The 15410-nt window shown below is 42.0% G+C and overlaps 1 protein-coding gene across 3 annotated transcripts in view; it reads right to left on the bottom strand.

The window, feature by feature from the left end:
- Window positions 1–3850: 3850 nt before the first annotated feature.
- UBR2 (ubiquitin protein ligase E3 component n-recognin 2) overlaps window positions 3851–15410 on the bottom strand; it is a 101811-nt gene continuing 90251 nt past the window's right edge. For all 3 annotated transcript variants that reach the window (XM_043907479.1, XM_043907478.1, XM_043907480.1), the window contains exons 39-47: window positions 14644–14779; window positions 14009–14102; window positions 12652–12782; window positions 11530–11638; window positions 11155–11211; window positions 10775–10852; window positions 9948–10118; window positions 7901–8002; window positions 3851–6076 (exon numbers count right to left, since the gene is read on the bottom strand). In XM_043907479.1, coding sequence (XP_043763414.1) covers window positions 5935–6076; window positions 7901–8002; window positions 9948–10118; window positions 10775–10852; window positions 11155–11211; window positions 11530–11638; window positions 12652–12782; window positions 14009–14102; window positions 14644–14779 — 1020 coding nt within the window. In that variant the 3' untranslated portion in view covers window positions 3851–5934. The remainder of the gene's footprint in view (window positions 6077–7900; window positions 8003–9947; window positions 10119–10774; window positions 10853–11154; window positions 11212–11529; window positions 11639–12651; window positions 12783–14008; window positions 14103–14643; window positions 14780–15410) is intronic.

Below are 15410 nucleotides of genomic sequence, written 5' to 3'. Positions count from 1 at the left end.
TCCAAGTTGCTTCATTCTAGATCCCAAGGGTCACTTTAAGCCTAGGAATTTGAAAAATGTACTGGACATGCTGTCAGGTTTTTCAAATGCAAAGACTGAGAGGTCAGCCATTTTATGTAATTATAGACGGTGAGGGACAATTATATTTTTTTGAGTAATGGTCTCTCCAAAGCACTGAGGGCTCCAAAGAGGAATTCTCAATCACGAGGCAAGAGAATTTAAAGAGAGGGGGTTATATCCCCCTGCAGAAACACAGCTTTGGTGTCACCTTCACAAGCCCTCAGCCCTTGGCCAGGAGTGAGCCACGGGCTGAGGGAGTGGGGCTGCTGGCAGGTTCCAGAGAACGTGGCGGCTGACCTCCTTGGGCTTGTCCATGGAAGCGCTGGCTCTGTGGCAGAGGAGCAACAATGAGGCAACAGCCCACCGTTTGGAGACCGGGCCTCACCTCCGGTGGGCCCAGGGAGGCCCAAAAGGTGCTGTGACAGCCCCAGACAACACGAGCTGTCCACAGTGGAGGGTGGAGTCCTCTGCAAGCTCTGTCCTGCTTCTTCCCCCAAATATCCATCCTGCAAAGGGTACTTCCCGAACACCTCTGCATTGAAGATTCTTTGTGATTTCTCCTCTTCCCACGCTAGTAACTGCGAAAGTTTTCACTTCCCTCCAGAAAAAGAGAGAAAAGAAGCTTTCAGGGGAAGGAGGGAATGATTTCATTGCTGTCCTGAGTCTTCAGTGTGGAGATAGTAAGACTTCTGGTGCTGCCTGGGCTGTGTGCTGGGGCTCAAACTCTCCCAGACCAGATCAAAGATGTTTGAATAGCCTGTCAGACTTTGGTCCCAGGTTGAATTCAATTAGACTTCTGAGTGTGGAGACCAAGGAACAATCCATGTGGACAACACTGAGGGAGTCAAGCCCTCGGATGAGGGTCCCGGAGCTCTCCCCTCCCAGGGGTGCTGAGAACCATCAAGAAAATGCCACTCTAGGCCCGCGCACTTGACGATGCTGTTGACAGCTGTACAATAGACATTAAAAATTATATTATACAAAAATTACCTTTGTTAAATGCTTGTCTTAAATGTATGTGTCTAGCACAGGATCCCTGATTCTTGCTGATACTTGCTAACAAAACCAAATGAATCCTGACACTGAACGGAGGCACTGCTCATGATCAGGGAGCTGTCTCAACAGCCTGGGTGTCACCTCACCTCTGATCTGCAAGAACAGGGACCATCAGGTTATCCACATAATCTCAACATTTCCTAGTATTTGGACCAGAACCCAAATTAGTATTTTAGTATGTGGAATCTCAATTTAGTGATTTAAGCAAAAATTCCAAATCTTTTTTTTTCCTTCCCCTGCTCTGGTCAGAATTTGAGTGCTGTTGAGAGGATCAAGGGTGAACAGACTCTACAATAAATATCAGTTGATTCAGAGCAGACTGTGTAGGGAGCCCGGAGCTGGTGTACTGAATTAAGAACATGAAGACGACAATCTGCTGGACGAGGAGGCATGAGCCACAATGCAGGAAGCTCCCTCAGCATCCCACCTCCCACTTCGGGGAAATGAAACCACTGGAGGCGGTTTCAATGCGCTCATACAAAGGGAGTAAATTCACAGTCTATGACTTACAGGTCCCAGAATGGAAAGGGGTGGGGTGGGGTTGGGGCTGTGGACTGAGCCAGTGGAAGGGCGGTCCTTCATCCCAGGTCAGGAGACAGAGAACAGGGCAGTGAGCACCTATTACGTAAGAGGTAGTTGGGCTAAGCTCCATCTCGAGTGTTTATTTTAAAAGGGCCCTCGGGAAAAGCAAACTAGGAATACTGGGGGAGGGAAACCTTAGCTCGGGTTTGTCTAAATGTCTTGAGCTGGGCTGTCACACGGCAAAATGCTTAGGCAGCAACTCCCAATAGCTGCTTTCTCATCACACAGACTGCATCTCTGACTGAGGTGGGCTGCATCCTCAGTCTTCTCAGGTCGCTCCCAGAGGAAACTGCCCATCTTGCTTGGTCCTCTACAAGTGCCCAGCAAGACTGGGATCAGGTTTTTCTTTATGTCTAACCTCACTCTTTCTTTGGGCCAGTGTGTAAGTTCATTTCTCCCAAGGGACTCAGCTTTTCAAGTCTTGCCAGCCTAACCCTGGGGAAAAGTGAGAGGTAAAGACAGCATCTTAGGATTTCTATTTTTAAAACAACTACTCCACAGTGAAGGAGCAGTAACAGCTACTTGTTCTGAACATTTAATAGGTGTCCTAGTATCTGTGGCCTCAGCTCAAGACCACATAGCCTCCTGCAGCATTTTCAAGCCCAGGACTGAGCCACCAGTCAATAAACCTTGAGTAACCTCAATTCAGGTTAATAAGATTAGGCACTTGCTCCGCACACTCCCCCGCCTCTTCTCTCCTTCTCCAGGCACCTGTAATGCTAGGCCAGCAGGTTTGCAGCTTAGCCAGGGGCAGGCGTGGAGTGGTGCAGGACAATCAGGGCCTCTGACCTGCTACCAGATCCAAAGGCAGTGCAGGCAGCCAGCAGCATTGTGTGTGAAGGGCTAAGAATGTGTGGGAATAACATGCAAGTTCAGGGGGAGGATGTCCTCCTGGTCTTAAGAGGACTTGAGATTGGCTGGAAGAGAGGAAATATTAGACCTTGATTCCTGAGGGTGTTGTATCTTGTCCTCTAAATCAGAGGATGCGTGTAAGTGGCAAAGTGAAGGGGAAGGTCATGTGAGCCTGGTATAAAGAAGATTAAGACATGCAACAACTCTTGAGTTCTTCACCTGAGGGAAATGGAAACAGGTGGTCCACACAAAAACCTGAACAGCAATGTCTGTCGTGGCTGTGTTCCTAATCACGAAAAATCGCCCAAATGTCTTTTACCTGATGACAGTGTAAACATCTGCACAATGCAACTCGACTCAGCAATCAGAAGGAACACAGATGGCTCTCAAATGCATCAGTCTTCTTAGAGGGAAGCCAGACTCAAAATGCTACAGGTGATATATTTATATAACACTCTGGAAGAGGCAAGACAAAGGGACAGAAAAAATTACTGGTTGTTTGGGGTCGTGATTGGGGAAGGTGCCCAAAAAGGGGCACAAGAGAACTTCTTGGGGTGATGCAATGGAACCAAACCAAGTGTGGTTTGTTAAAAAAACACCTGTATGCATTTGTTAAAATGTATGAAATTATCCACTAGAAAGGGTGAATTTCACTATTTGGAAAATAAACTTCAATAAGCCAGACTCAAACAAAAGAAGGGACAAAAGAAGGGAGCATGTCAGAGGGACTTAATGAATCCTGGAACTTACGATGTAAGGATCAGGGAAGGGAGTAAGCTGGGAGCAGCATAATGACCAGGAGACAGAGAAAGCACAATGGAAACTATTTGATGCTTTCCTTTTAAGAGGATTTTCAAGAGCACCTCGTTGTAGGCAATGACTCCCTTGCAAATGCAGGATGCAGCTTCCTTTGTGTCTGGGGAGTGTGTAAGGAGGACCTGGCGATCACTAGGTAAGAACAGGCAAGAAGAGTTTAAACCTGCAAACAACTTCCAGCTGGGAGAGGCTTTGAGGGCCCTGTTTTCCCAGTGATTTGAGGTCCAAGATGGTTCAGAAAGGTCACAAGCTGTCATAGTCAATCAATATGAGACTTAATCAGCTGAAATGATGAGCAAGCTTTCTTCAGAAGGTCAAGATAGTTTGGCTAACAGCCATAATTATTGACACTAATAATATAAGCATCTTAAATTTCAAGCTAATACTGATGTCCCACTTTATTTGTAGCAAGGTGACATCGGGGACAATTCCACTGCATTTTACTGTGTGAAACAAAACAAAGGAAATGTAGGCAGACCCAAAGTAATGTCAACACCTAAAGCATTTATTTGGATATCTTTAAACTTTTTACATATGATACATTCCCAATTTTACAAGTTGTCCACAGATAATAAAGTTATAGCCAATTTATTAAACAGATATGATTTTTCCCTGATATGGAAAGCATGTTTATATAAACATTTCTACAATAAACATAATACATGCGGAACAAATCATGACTAAGATGATTCCTTAGTTGGGGAAGACAATTAGCTTAATGATACACACACCAGAAGATAAAAGGGTGTGTGTTGCTACTTGATGTAAATTCATTTTCTCTCAGACTCCCTGACCTTCTCAGAAAATGGAATCTAGGGACACCCTCTGCTAACAGCAGGCTTATATGAAGTCAGTTTTAAAAGTTGAAGTATTGTTATGATTTGGTGAAGAAGTTTATAATCCTACTACAGAGGGAGAAACCTGGTTTTATTTGGAGTTTAAGCTTGGTTAACAACTGAAGAAAAGCCAAAAGAAGTTGGCCTTAAAAGCTAAAGGAGTGGGGATGTGACCAAGGCCAAAATAAACATTAAAATCATGATGCCATCCACAGACCACACCACCAGAGAGGGAGAAAGGCCAGGAGAGGGGATGAGCACTGGGCTCTAACGTGGATTTTCTTCCTGTTGGGCAAGAAGCGCCCTCTCAGATGGGTGAGTCAGTCCCAGGCAAGAAGGGTCAAGTTCATCCTTTCAGAGGAAGGGGTTCTTCACACACCACCCCGGGTGAAGCAGCAAGTGTGGCTTCTGTATCCCCACTGACTTTAGCTGAATATCTGGATTTCTGGCCTTCCTCCTGGGTGTACTGTGGAGGGTGCGAAGCTGAGCAGGATGCAACTTTCAGACGCAGTTCAAAGAAAACTGAGTGAAACGGTTATCTGTATTGGCTAAAAAAGTCCAAGAGCCTCTTATTATTCATTCATCCCTTAGTCCCTCCTCAGAGAGACTCCAAACTGATTCCTCCACCAAATCTGCCAACACTCTCCGCGTACCCAAGCTCTTAGCATACATGATCACGCGAGAGTGGTGTGTGGCATGGCGTGGTTATAAACTATTTTACTAAGCGGCTATCATTCTAGGAAGGCACCTCTTAGTAAGAATAAGGTTCAAAAATAATAAAAAGCCTGGGCACACAGGCTGTCCCAGGAATGTACTAAGTGAGCTAGCAGGTAAACAGCAATTCATCTATTCCAGAAAATGCTGGAAGGGTGGGGTAAGGGAATTTCAAAACACTGAATTCTCATTTTTTTTTGCAAGTGCTTGATTCTAGATGAACACACTCTTTCAACTTAGTCTTAGAAATAACAGAATATACTATCTGAAAAATTAGGATACTCTAAGTTCTCAAAAAGCCCTTTAAAATGAGTTTTTTTTCCTCAAAGCCAAAAGTCTTGCAAAAAGGGAAAAAAAAAAAAAATGAGGGGGGAATCCAACCTTGTACAGCCGTACAGCCCTGAAAATCAGCTGGTACATAAAGACACCACCATCTCCCCTTCGGATTCCCACAGGCTGCTCCAGCAAGTGTCCCCCCAACCCCCTCACAGCCAGTGGAAACAGGGAATGCCACTTTCGAAACACACTGCTTTGCTTAGAGGTAGGGTGCCATCAGCTGTGGGGACACTGACCCAGCCCCCAGGTTGAGAGTCACTGAGCGGGCCCAGGAAGTGTGACCCCCAAAAGACCAGACACTCTGCTTCCTGCTGCTGCTGAATCAGCTTCCGGCCTGGAGTTCCCTGCTCTCAGTAATGTGACATGGCTCAGATGACTGGGGAACAGTCAAACGCAGTCAGATGCCCGCAAATGGGCTGAGTCCAGCCCAGGAAGAGAAGCTCCTTCCTGGATTCGAAAATTCAAGAAGTTATGTCTGAAGGACACAGGAAGGGATGCAAGAAAATCTGCTGGCAGAAAATGATTTTCATCAGTTCCTGGAGCCAGAAGCTATAAAAATAAAAACCGGGGGGGAAAAAAGCTTAAATAATTCCAAATTCAGAAGAAGCTATTTTCTATTTTCTTTCTCGAAAAGCCAGCTGGGTTACAAAAATCCAAGTTCATGTATTTGGTAGTGAAGTAGCTATAGGTGTTGCCAGTCAATGCCAACCAGTGTCTGGTTTGCTTCCTGTGCATGTCCAATTTCCTCTGTGATACTGTGCTGGTGCCAGAGCTTCTGAATCTTCTTGAATCGTTCTCTGCACAAATGTAAAGGATTTCCCCGTCTAGAAAGAAGACACACGTCACTCAGGAGGCATTTGGTGGTATATTCATCTATTCTACTCCAACCTTTCCTCATTTAGGAAAAGTTAACAGGTTACTGGTTTTAGATCCTCTGCAAAATTTCTCTTTGGCAGGTGTCTGTGGCTATTAATATGTTAGCTCTGACCATTTGCTAGGAGCAGCTAAAGGGGAGAAAGTGCAGAAAAGAAGAGGAAAACAAACTACACTGACTCAGGCTGGGGTGAGGAACAGGAGGGTGGGGTTGAGCAGGAGGGTTAACGTTGAGAGGCTAAAACTAGGCATTCATTGTCCATTTTGTTGGTAAAATGTGAAATAGGGAGTGGCAGGGGGGAGGATGAAAACATTACACAGGTAAAAATGTTCTTCCAAGGACGTCTTTTAGATCCAATGTTTAAGCAAAGCAGCCAAATATGAATAACTCTGGTGCCCAACTTAACCAGAGAACAGGTGTTGGTGAGTTCACGTCTGAGGCCTTGGCTCCCGACTCAGAGCACCAGTCCTCTCAACTCTCCATCCAGGGCTCCTCCTCCTAAGAGGCCACATTTCTTTTTTTTTTTTTCTTTCTTTTTTTTTCCTGTTTGGCTCATTTCTTTTTTCATTTATTCTTCCATTTATTCATCCAACAGTATTTATTTAGAACCTGTTATATGCTAGTTCACTGTCCCTGGTCACATAAAATTTAGCCCAGGAGACAGGCAGTAGGCAGGTAAACACAGTGACTCGGGGTCATAACGTGGGCTAAGAAGAAAATGAAACTGGCCAATGTGACAAACCTACTCAGAGGCTACGTTAGCCAGGGTGATCAGGGAGGACTTCTCTGAGGTGGCGGCACTGGACTGAGACCAGCAGGAGTCAGCCATGTGCTTATGGAGGTACGGGAGGAAGGGGGATGGAAAGGGTGGTACAGAGTCATAAGAAATACACCAGGAACTCATCTGGAATATGCAAGGACTACCCAGAAGTCAGAAGAGACAAAAACAAAGCTCTCAGTTACCAGTGGTTATATAACAAATCACCCCAAAGTTAAGGGCTTTAAGAGCTCACATTTCTCAGGGCACCAGGTTGAATCATCAGCTGGTGGCACAAGTGTATCCTTGCAGTCAGTCAACTGCCTGGGGAGCCCAACTATGTATCTTGCCTTGGTTTCCAGGCCTTCAACTTCTGCTCCCCAAGCCTGGGAAGCTACATCTAGGTTAAGGTTTTTACCCCATTTTGGCAAAAATAAGCAGTCTGAAAATTCTTTAATAGTGCTTAAAGGAACTACTGTTCATATATTGCTTTTGATGAAATAGGTGCTACCAGAGCAGAACACTGCCTCAAATACTGTTTACTGCTCTATATGTTCTAAGTCTTTGTCCCCCAGAGTCTTATGTAGTAAGATAAGTACATCTCTTATCAGTTAAGATTTGCTCTTTTTTCATCACTTGAAGAATACTGGGTCTCCCACACAAAACTGCACAAGTCACAGTGCGCTCTCCCTGCAACGCTTGATGCTGTGGATGCTGCAGGACCCCTCAAGCAGTTCTCTGGAGTGAGACATGGAAAAAAGCTGCACTCTGTCCCATTTTCTCCCCCTTATGTACCATGATGGCCCTCATGGCATTCTGAGGGCGAGCAATGGGAATGGCAAACCACACAGCAAGGGGAGCTGCCTTGGGAGAGGCCACAGACAACAGCCACTTGTGCTGACGCCCTGGGCGGGTAGCAGGCAGGCCTCTGGACCACAGGGTTCATGGGGATCACCTCATGCTAAAGGTCCTCGAGGCCCAGGGCCAGCCAACGCAGTTCCCCAGGATGGGCCTTACCTGAGTCCCTGGTCAGTCTCCCCATAGTCATCAAGGTAAGGAGGAGAATAAAAACAGCCTTTGGTTTTGCCAGCTAAAAATAGTACTTGACATTCTCGTACTCTGTAGAGAGACCAATTTATACATTAAGGACCAAGATTTGAATTCAGTTACAAATGGACTGAAGTCCTAGAGAAATCAACAAAACCACTAGAAGTATGGGGTTAACAGATATAAACTATTATACATAAAATAGATGAACAATAAGGATTTACTGTACAGCACAGGGAATTATACCCAGTAACTTGTAATAACCTATAATGAAATATAATCTGCAAAAAAACAAAACAAAAAACCCCTACATCACTGTGATGTACACCTGAAACTACTGCAATATAAGTCAACTATACATCATAAATAAATGCAAACAAACAAAACTGGTGCTGGAAGGCAAGCAGCGGTATTTACAGCAGAGACACTTGATAGTTTCAGGTGGAGAGTGAAGGGACTTAGCCATTTATGTATATGTGTGTATCCATTCTCTCCCTAACTCCCCTCTCAACACATGCCTAAGTATTAAAAAAAATTAAAAGGACTGTATTGTTATCAATATAAGGAGGAAGAGGGACATTTAGGATTAGATTTCAACAACTCATATAAAACTGGCATTGAAAAAATTAAATATGAGAAAGTTAACTTCTAAAAGCAGTTACTGATGTATCAACCACTCTTATGAGAAAATTATTCATTAAAACATGGTACACAGACATTATAAATTATGTAGACCTGAAACACAAAGCAACCCCTCCTCGACCAGAAGCATTCTGAAATATGCTGAACAAAGTACAATGCTACTTTCGTATTTCTCCTAAGGGTTTTAAAAAAAATTTTCCTGATTCTGTTGAGAGGTTTGCTTAACTTTTTCTGGTGTTAGTAATTCAGCTCAATTTAACATTTACTGAGAACCTGTAGTACACTGGAGGTAGCAAGATGTGCCTAAAATCTATGCCCCAGTGGAGTTCAAACTCACGTCACTTCTTCCCTTCAGACCCTGCAATGGCTTCCATCTCACTCAGAGATGCCAAGGGGACACACCAGGCCCACGCCTCTCCCCACTGTACTCGCCACTCCAGTGGCGGCAGCCTCCACGCTGTTTCTTTTCTTTTGGCCACGCTGTATAGTTTGTGGGATCTTAGTTCCTGGACCAGGGATCGAACCCATGCCCTCGGCAGTGACAGCTTGGAGTCCCAACCACTGGACTGCCAGGGAATTCCCTCTTTTCTTAAATAAATTTTACTGAGGTGTAATTTTTAAAATAAAATGTATCCGTTTTTAGAACACAGTTTGATGAATTTCGTCCTTTCTGTTTCTTGAACATGGCAGGCACCCCCCCCAGTAATTTTGCACTTGCTGCTCATTGCACCCTAAAATGTTCTCCCCTCTTCTTTAGGTTTTTTTATTCAAGACAGCTTCCCAGGGACCTTTTCTGGTTTCCTATCTATAAAATCCACCTCAGCTGCCATTTCACATTCCCCTCCCTGCCTTATTTTTTCTCTTCTGCATGGATCACCTTCTAAATTCTTATTTTCTATCTCCCTCATGAGAAAATGAGCTCCATGAAAACAGAGATTTTTGTCTGTTGTGTTGACCACTGCATTCTCAATGCCTCGTACACAGTCACTAATAAGTATCTACTGTACACTGTTGAATACACACAACTACCTGCATCGGTCTGTGCTATGTGTGAATCCTACCATTATAACAAAAGAAGCAATTAGTTCTGACTGTGCCTGGGTAGAAAATCAAAGACAGCTAGCGGTTTCACATTAGAACGAGGTGCAAAGAAAGAAAAACAGAACTGTCACGGGGATGGAAATGACAATGGAAGAATCAGCACAGAGTTAGCATGAGCCAAATATGAGGTGTGGAGACAAGGTTCCCCGTTTTCCTCAAATGAATGAAAACGGTGGCCCCTAATCCTCTGCCATGTAGCAGTTTCTTGTGTCCATTCCTCAACAGGATCTACTGTGGCAGATCTAAAGCTAGAAAGCTCTTTCCAGGGCCTTACCTCAGGAAGATGCCCACCCCGGAACCACAGGAGTAGGTGTGAGCAGTGCACGCCCCCACGTCCTCCCCTTCCAACTCCGTCTGGCAGCAGTAGCTCTGGGAGCACAGCAGGGTTCCGCATACAAGGCACATAGTTGGGGCTCTGCTCTTGTCACCACCTGATTTGGGGCACCTCCATGGAATAAAAAAAATACAAGTGAAGACTAAAGAGCTGATGGTGGTAAAACCGTCCTGGGAAAAAAATCTGCAATATCAAGTAGAGCTGAAGATCCATACGAACTATAGCCCAGGCAAATTCATTTCTGGAATAGATAACATCTCACACATATACACCAACATCAGGTACTGGAAATAATCAATAGGAGAAAGGAGAAATAAAATTATCAACAGGAGGAAAAAATAGGTAAATGCTGCTACTCTCAGATAATGAAACGCTATACAACAGTGAAAAGTGATGAATTAAAAATTATGTATGTCAAAAGCCACAGGAATAGGTACAATGTTATTTTAAAGCTTAAAATAATTATATATGCAAAATAATATATACTGCTTAGGAATATAACTATCTGTAGTTAATGTGTTACTTAAAGTGCAAAAGGTTTAGATAAACTGTAATGAATCGAACTTGTTCCTCAGCATCCTGTTTCTCATATTTTATTCTGTAAGATGGTGGGATCATCCTTTTATGAGTTAAATAGTGTAAAGTCCTTCTGATGTTACGATTTCCTTACCCAAACAGAAAAGAACAGTGAAATCTTTCACATTCTGTGTAGAGAATAAGTGTTTACAGTGGCAGGAAACACTCAATAAGCTAATATCAAAACTTACGAGAAATTAGATGCTTGATTAATGAGGCTGCTGTAATCCTCTGGAAGGTCTATTAATTTATTAGATTCTCTTGGATAACTAGAAAAACAAAAGCCACACAAAAACTCAGTTAATAGGAGGACATATTGTTTAACAATAACAAAGTAACTTTTGACTTAGTCAAATAAAGGAAAACTGGGTGCTACCACAGCAGCAAGAAGCTATAGCAAGAAATTCAAAATGCACTGCACTCTTAAATAACACAGGGCCTTAGGATTCACACTTTACTTGAAGAACTCAGCATAAAAATTATCAGGACAACAGACAGTACTGTACACTTGTATCTTGCTTTCTCCCTACCTCCTCCCCGCCACCAAGAGGTTTGACAATCTTTAACCTACCTTATAGCGTCTCTTTCACCTTCCAGGTATCTTTTAACTTCGATGTTATGACACCAACTTTAATGTAAATGGAGGGAAAAATAAAACACAACATTTTTACTTTTGAAGGGCTAGAACTAAATGTACAAGGAAATAAACATCTCCACTACTCTTCTCTGTCCAGGCCAATCTACTTATGCTATTCACTAGGCCTGGCAAAAATCTTACCACAAAGGTAAACCCTTAACTAAGAAGGCCTGATGAATCACAAGGATTGAATTTTGCCAGGCTCACTATCTGAGAATTTTGTAAAATATGCAATAAACGCAAGTTTGTTTCCAAATATATATATATATATTTATTGCAATATAAAGAAGAAAATTGTATCGTCATTACCTTTCAATCAGTAATTTCATTATCTCCTTATTTTCTTGAAAAAGACAAATGAGGTTGTTTGGCAGGGAAAGATAGTTACATAGATGTTCAAAATGGCTTGTTCCAGAAGCTGCAAACAAAGAAGGAAGAGATACAGATATAACAATTAAGAGCAGATTCTATATTAGAGTAGGCAACAGCAGAGTTTAAAACAAAAAAAAAGCACAAGACAGAAGAGTTCAATTTTGCTAGGTACATAACCTGCAGGAAGTAAATAAGATGGCAAAGGAAGGAATCCACAGAGTCAGGCGACTCCTTTACTAAACTGGCCACAATTTCTTGATGTTTCAGTATTATCATAAGCAAAATGGGACACCTGTCCTGTGTGATATGCTTTATAGGGTTATTTGTGAACATTAAATGACAAAAATAACATATGGGGAGCTCCAGAGAAGTATAAAGAAGTACAGAAATATAAGACAATTTTATTACTGAGAGATGGACTTAAACATTCACTTAATCATCACTGCAAATGATTAGGAAGTCTAAACTGTTCTCTCAGTGGTGCCTGGACAACTAGCTAAATGGAGATGCTATTCAACAAACTTGTAGAGAGTGACATTATATGCAGGTACCCCAGGCCCTGGGGCCAGGCACTACGAGATACAGTTAACTGTAAGTCTACCTTTACATTACTTTCAAGAAATGAATTGAAGCAGAACATAGAGAACAACTGTGAAATAGCAAATTAACTCCTATATTAAAATCAGATTTATGTGCAATTATGAGTATTCTGAACCTCAATGCCACGTTTCGTGTTAAAAACCACCTGAATTTCAGTTTTCCCTTTTTAAAATCTGAAGAACCCATTATATATAAATAATATATACTTGAACATTTTAACATCTGACAGCAAAACTATATTTTCATACATGTACAAAATCAGTACATTTACTGAGATTCAAATAAAATCAGATATTTACATAAATATGCATTTAATTCTGTAATTTTATACATCACCACTCAACTAGCTACGACCTAAAGATTTAGTAAGTTTTAATTTTTGCAATGCACTTTAATTCTTAAGTTGCTGGAGTGAAAGACAACACACATTTCCTACATTTTGAAAGAAATTAGAATTACCTTGAATTTCAGGTGGGGAAGGAACTCCATTTAAGTAATGGAAAAACAAAGCAGAACACCTCAGAAAAGGCATGATTCCAGCTCTGACATTCCTCCACAGATGCCAACCAGACGGCATTTCTTTCAAGGCACTAAAAAAGAGAAAAATGATAAGTGGGAAACTTAAATTTAAAAATGATTCATTCTCGTTACAGCACAGTGTGAAAACAGACAACTGCTATCTGATTGTCAAAGGTGAGGGAAGCCCTGACTATCCAGGGTGTCAGGTGTAACTGCTGATATACCCTCCACACTGTTATTAAAATTTATAAAAGTAATATAGCTACATAAAGAGAAAATCTGCAAAATAAAAACTATCCATTATTCTGTAACTTTTATATTAGCAGGTATTCTTCTGGCAAACTACTTTCATACTAATCAGTCTAACACAGTTATAAGTGTAACATGAAATTTAAAATTAACATAAAAAACTCCCACATTTTTCAGAATACCATAAACCATAATTTTTATCAGAGTTTTGATACTCTGGATAATACCTATCATAACCTACACTAAATTACTCCCTGCAAGCAAACTCTTAGAATGCTTTAAACTCTTTGCTAATATAAATAATATCAGTGTACACTGTTACGTCTACAGGTTTTTCTGTATGCAGATTATTTAGTATGGATTCTCAGAAATGGGATAACTTAGTCAAAGAACAAATAGCTTGGTTCCTGAGATCTACTGTCAGAAAGCCAAATGAAACTGTTGTAACCAAATCACAAAGGCCCCAATAACATATGAGGTTCCGAGAACTTCTACCAGCCCTGGGTATTATCTTAAAAATGTGTGGGAAGAACTGTCTATTACCCTTCTTGCAGAGATTCCCAATCATGTTAGTATAGTAAAAGTCTGGGAGTCCTGCAGATCCCCCATCTTCTTTTTCAAATGTATCAACAGACAGCAATTTCCTTTATTTAACAAACAAACTCCACTTTTCCCCCCCCTTTTTCTGACATGTCCACATTGCCATATTTATTTTGGCTGTGCTGCACGTGGCTTTCTCTAGCTGTGGTGAGTGGGGGTTACTCTAGTTGTGGTGCCTGGGCTCCTCACTGCGGTGACTTCCCTTGTTGTGGAGCACAGGCTGTAGGGGTGCAGGATTCAGGAGTTGTGGCGCAGGGGCTTAGCTGCTTTGCAGCTTGTAGAGTCCTCCCAGACCAGGGATCATCTGGGAACCCTGGTCCCCTGCATTGGCAGGTGGATTCCTATCCACTGCGCCACCATGGAAGCCCCAAATTAATCCCTTTTTCATGCTATCACCTCCTAATATTTGGGGAACTGCCTATCATATAAAGAGTACGTATGATCTCACCTTCCTGTATACTGCTGAATCATTTTATACAAAGCAAGAACTGCTAATTCTTCTTCTTCGCCAGCAGCATTTTCTTGATCCATGCCACTCTTTTCTGAAGGACAAGGCAATATTAATGCCCTGCATTTGCCTTATTAAGTGGATTGCTGACCACATCATTTAAGCACTCAAATATATTCACACAGTCACATGTAATATGAAAATACTCCCATGAAACACACAGAACTTAAATCCCTCAGGTCTGAGCACAGTTTACTATCATAATAAGGAAACTCTTAGGCAGAGGATGTGAATGTGCCCCAGGGTGCCGGGCAGCAAGTGGTGAGTAAAACCTGCTACATATACAGTCTGTGGTACTCAGATATTACTAAACATGTGAAGTAAAAAAAAATAAGTAAAAACATTCACACATTCACATCACTAAGGAATTTTTAACAGAAGGGAAAATGTTTCAAAAATTTTCACAAGAGGATAAACAGGTTTTTACTGTTTATTTTACTGTTTACCACTACAAGTAGCCTTATTATAAATTTATGTATTATTCTCATCCAAGCGCCTTTTCCTTCAGTACTTTTTTTTTTTTAAGCCGAGAAAATTCAATTATTTCCTTCAAGAATCGGACAAAAAGGAGTTACCTGTACACGAGGTAAGTAAGATCTGAACAATGTGTGCCATGGTAACCAGATGGAAAATGTGAAGGTCCCCAGTGCCAAGGCTGATCCCTGAAAAATCCTGACACTGCAGCGAAGGGAAGGCGAGGACCAAGCCCACCTGGACAGCAAACACAGCGTCAGACTCAGCGCCTCTCCTTTCACTGCCGAACACAGTTCCATTTCCTTAATGAGAGCCCTTTGCGAACTCAGTTCCTCCCTTAAGAAATCTTTTGTTCTTAAAGGGTACACATGTTAGAAATTCCACTAGGACTGACTAAAGACAACTATTTAGAACATTATTATCTCATTTATTCAGCAACTCCCCTATATGCATTTATTGTTAATAATAACAAAAATAAAGCCTGAAATCTTTCTAGGTAGTAAGCAGTGGAAAAAGCATGAATTTTGGACCCACAAAGATCCAGGTATGAAGCCCAGATTCTCTTAGGAGCCTTTTAGATAATTCTTCTGAGTCTTAGTTTCCCTGTTGGTAAACTGGAGATAGTATGTGTGTTTTTAATACCTTAGGATTAAACACCTTTGCAGTGAGGACGTAGAGACTAAATGAAGATGACTGTGAAAGCAGTCAGGTGCCCCCTAAACTAGCCCCACTGTGAGTCTCCTGCCGCCTGTATGATGGTGTCAGTGGTGGGGGTTTTCAAAGGGGAGATGGGAACAATAACAATGGCTAATATTTACTAGGGACACATTGCTCTAAGAGCTCTGCATTGATTATCCCACTGAGTTTT

Source organism: Cervus elaphus, chromosome 7, assembly GCF_910594005.1.
Source record: "Cervus elaphus chromosome 7, mCerEla1.1, whole genome shotgun sequence".
Taxonomy (NCBI): domain Eukaryota; kingdom Metazoa; phylum Chordata; class Mammalia; order Artiodactyla; family Cervidae; genus Cervus; species Cervus elaphus.
This window is presented reverse-complemented; position numbering and strand designations above follow the sequence as displayed.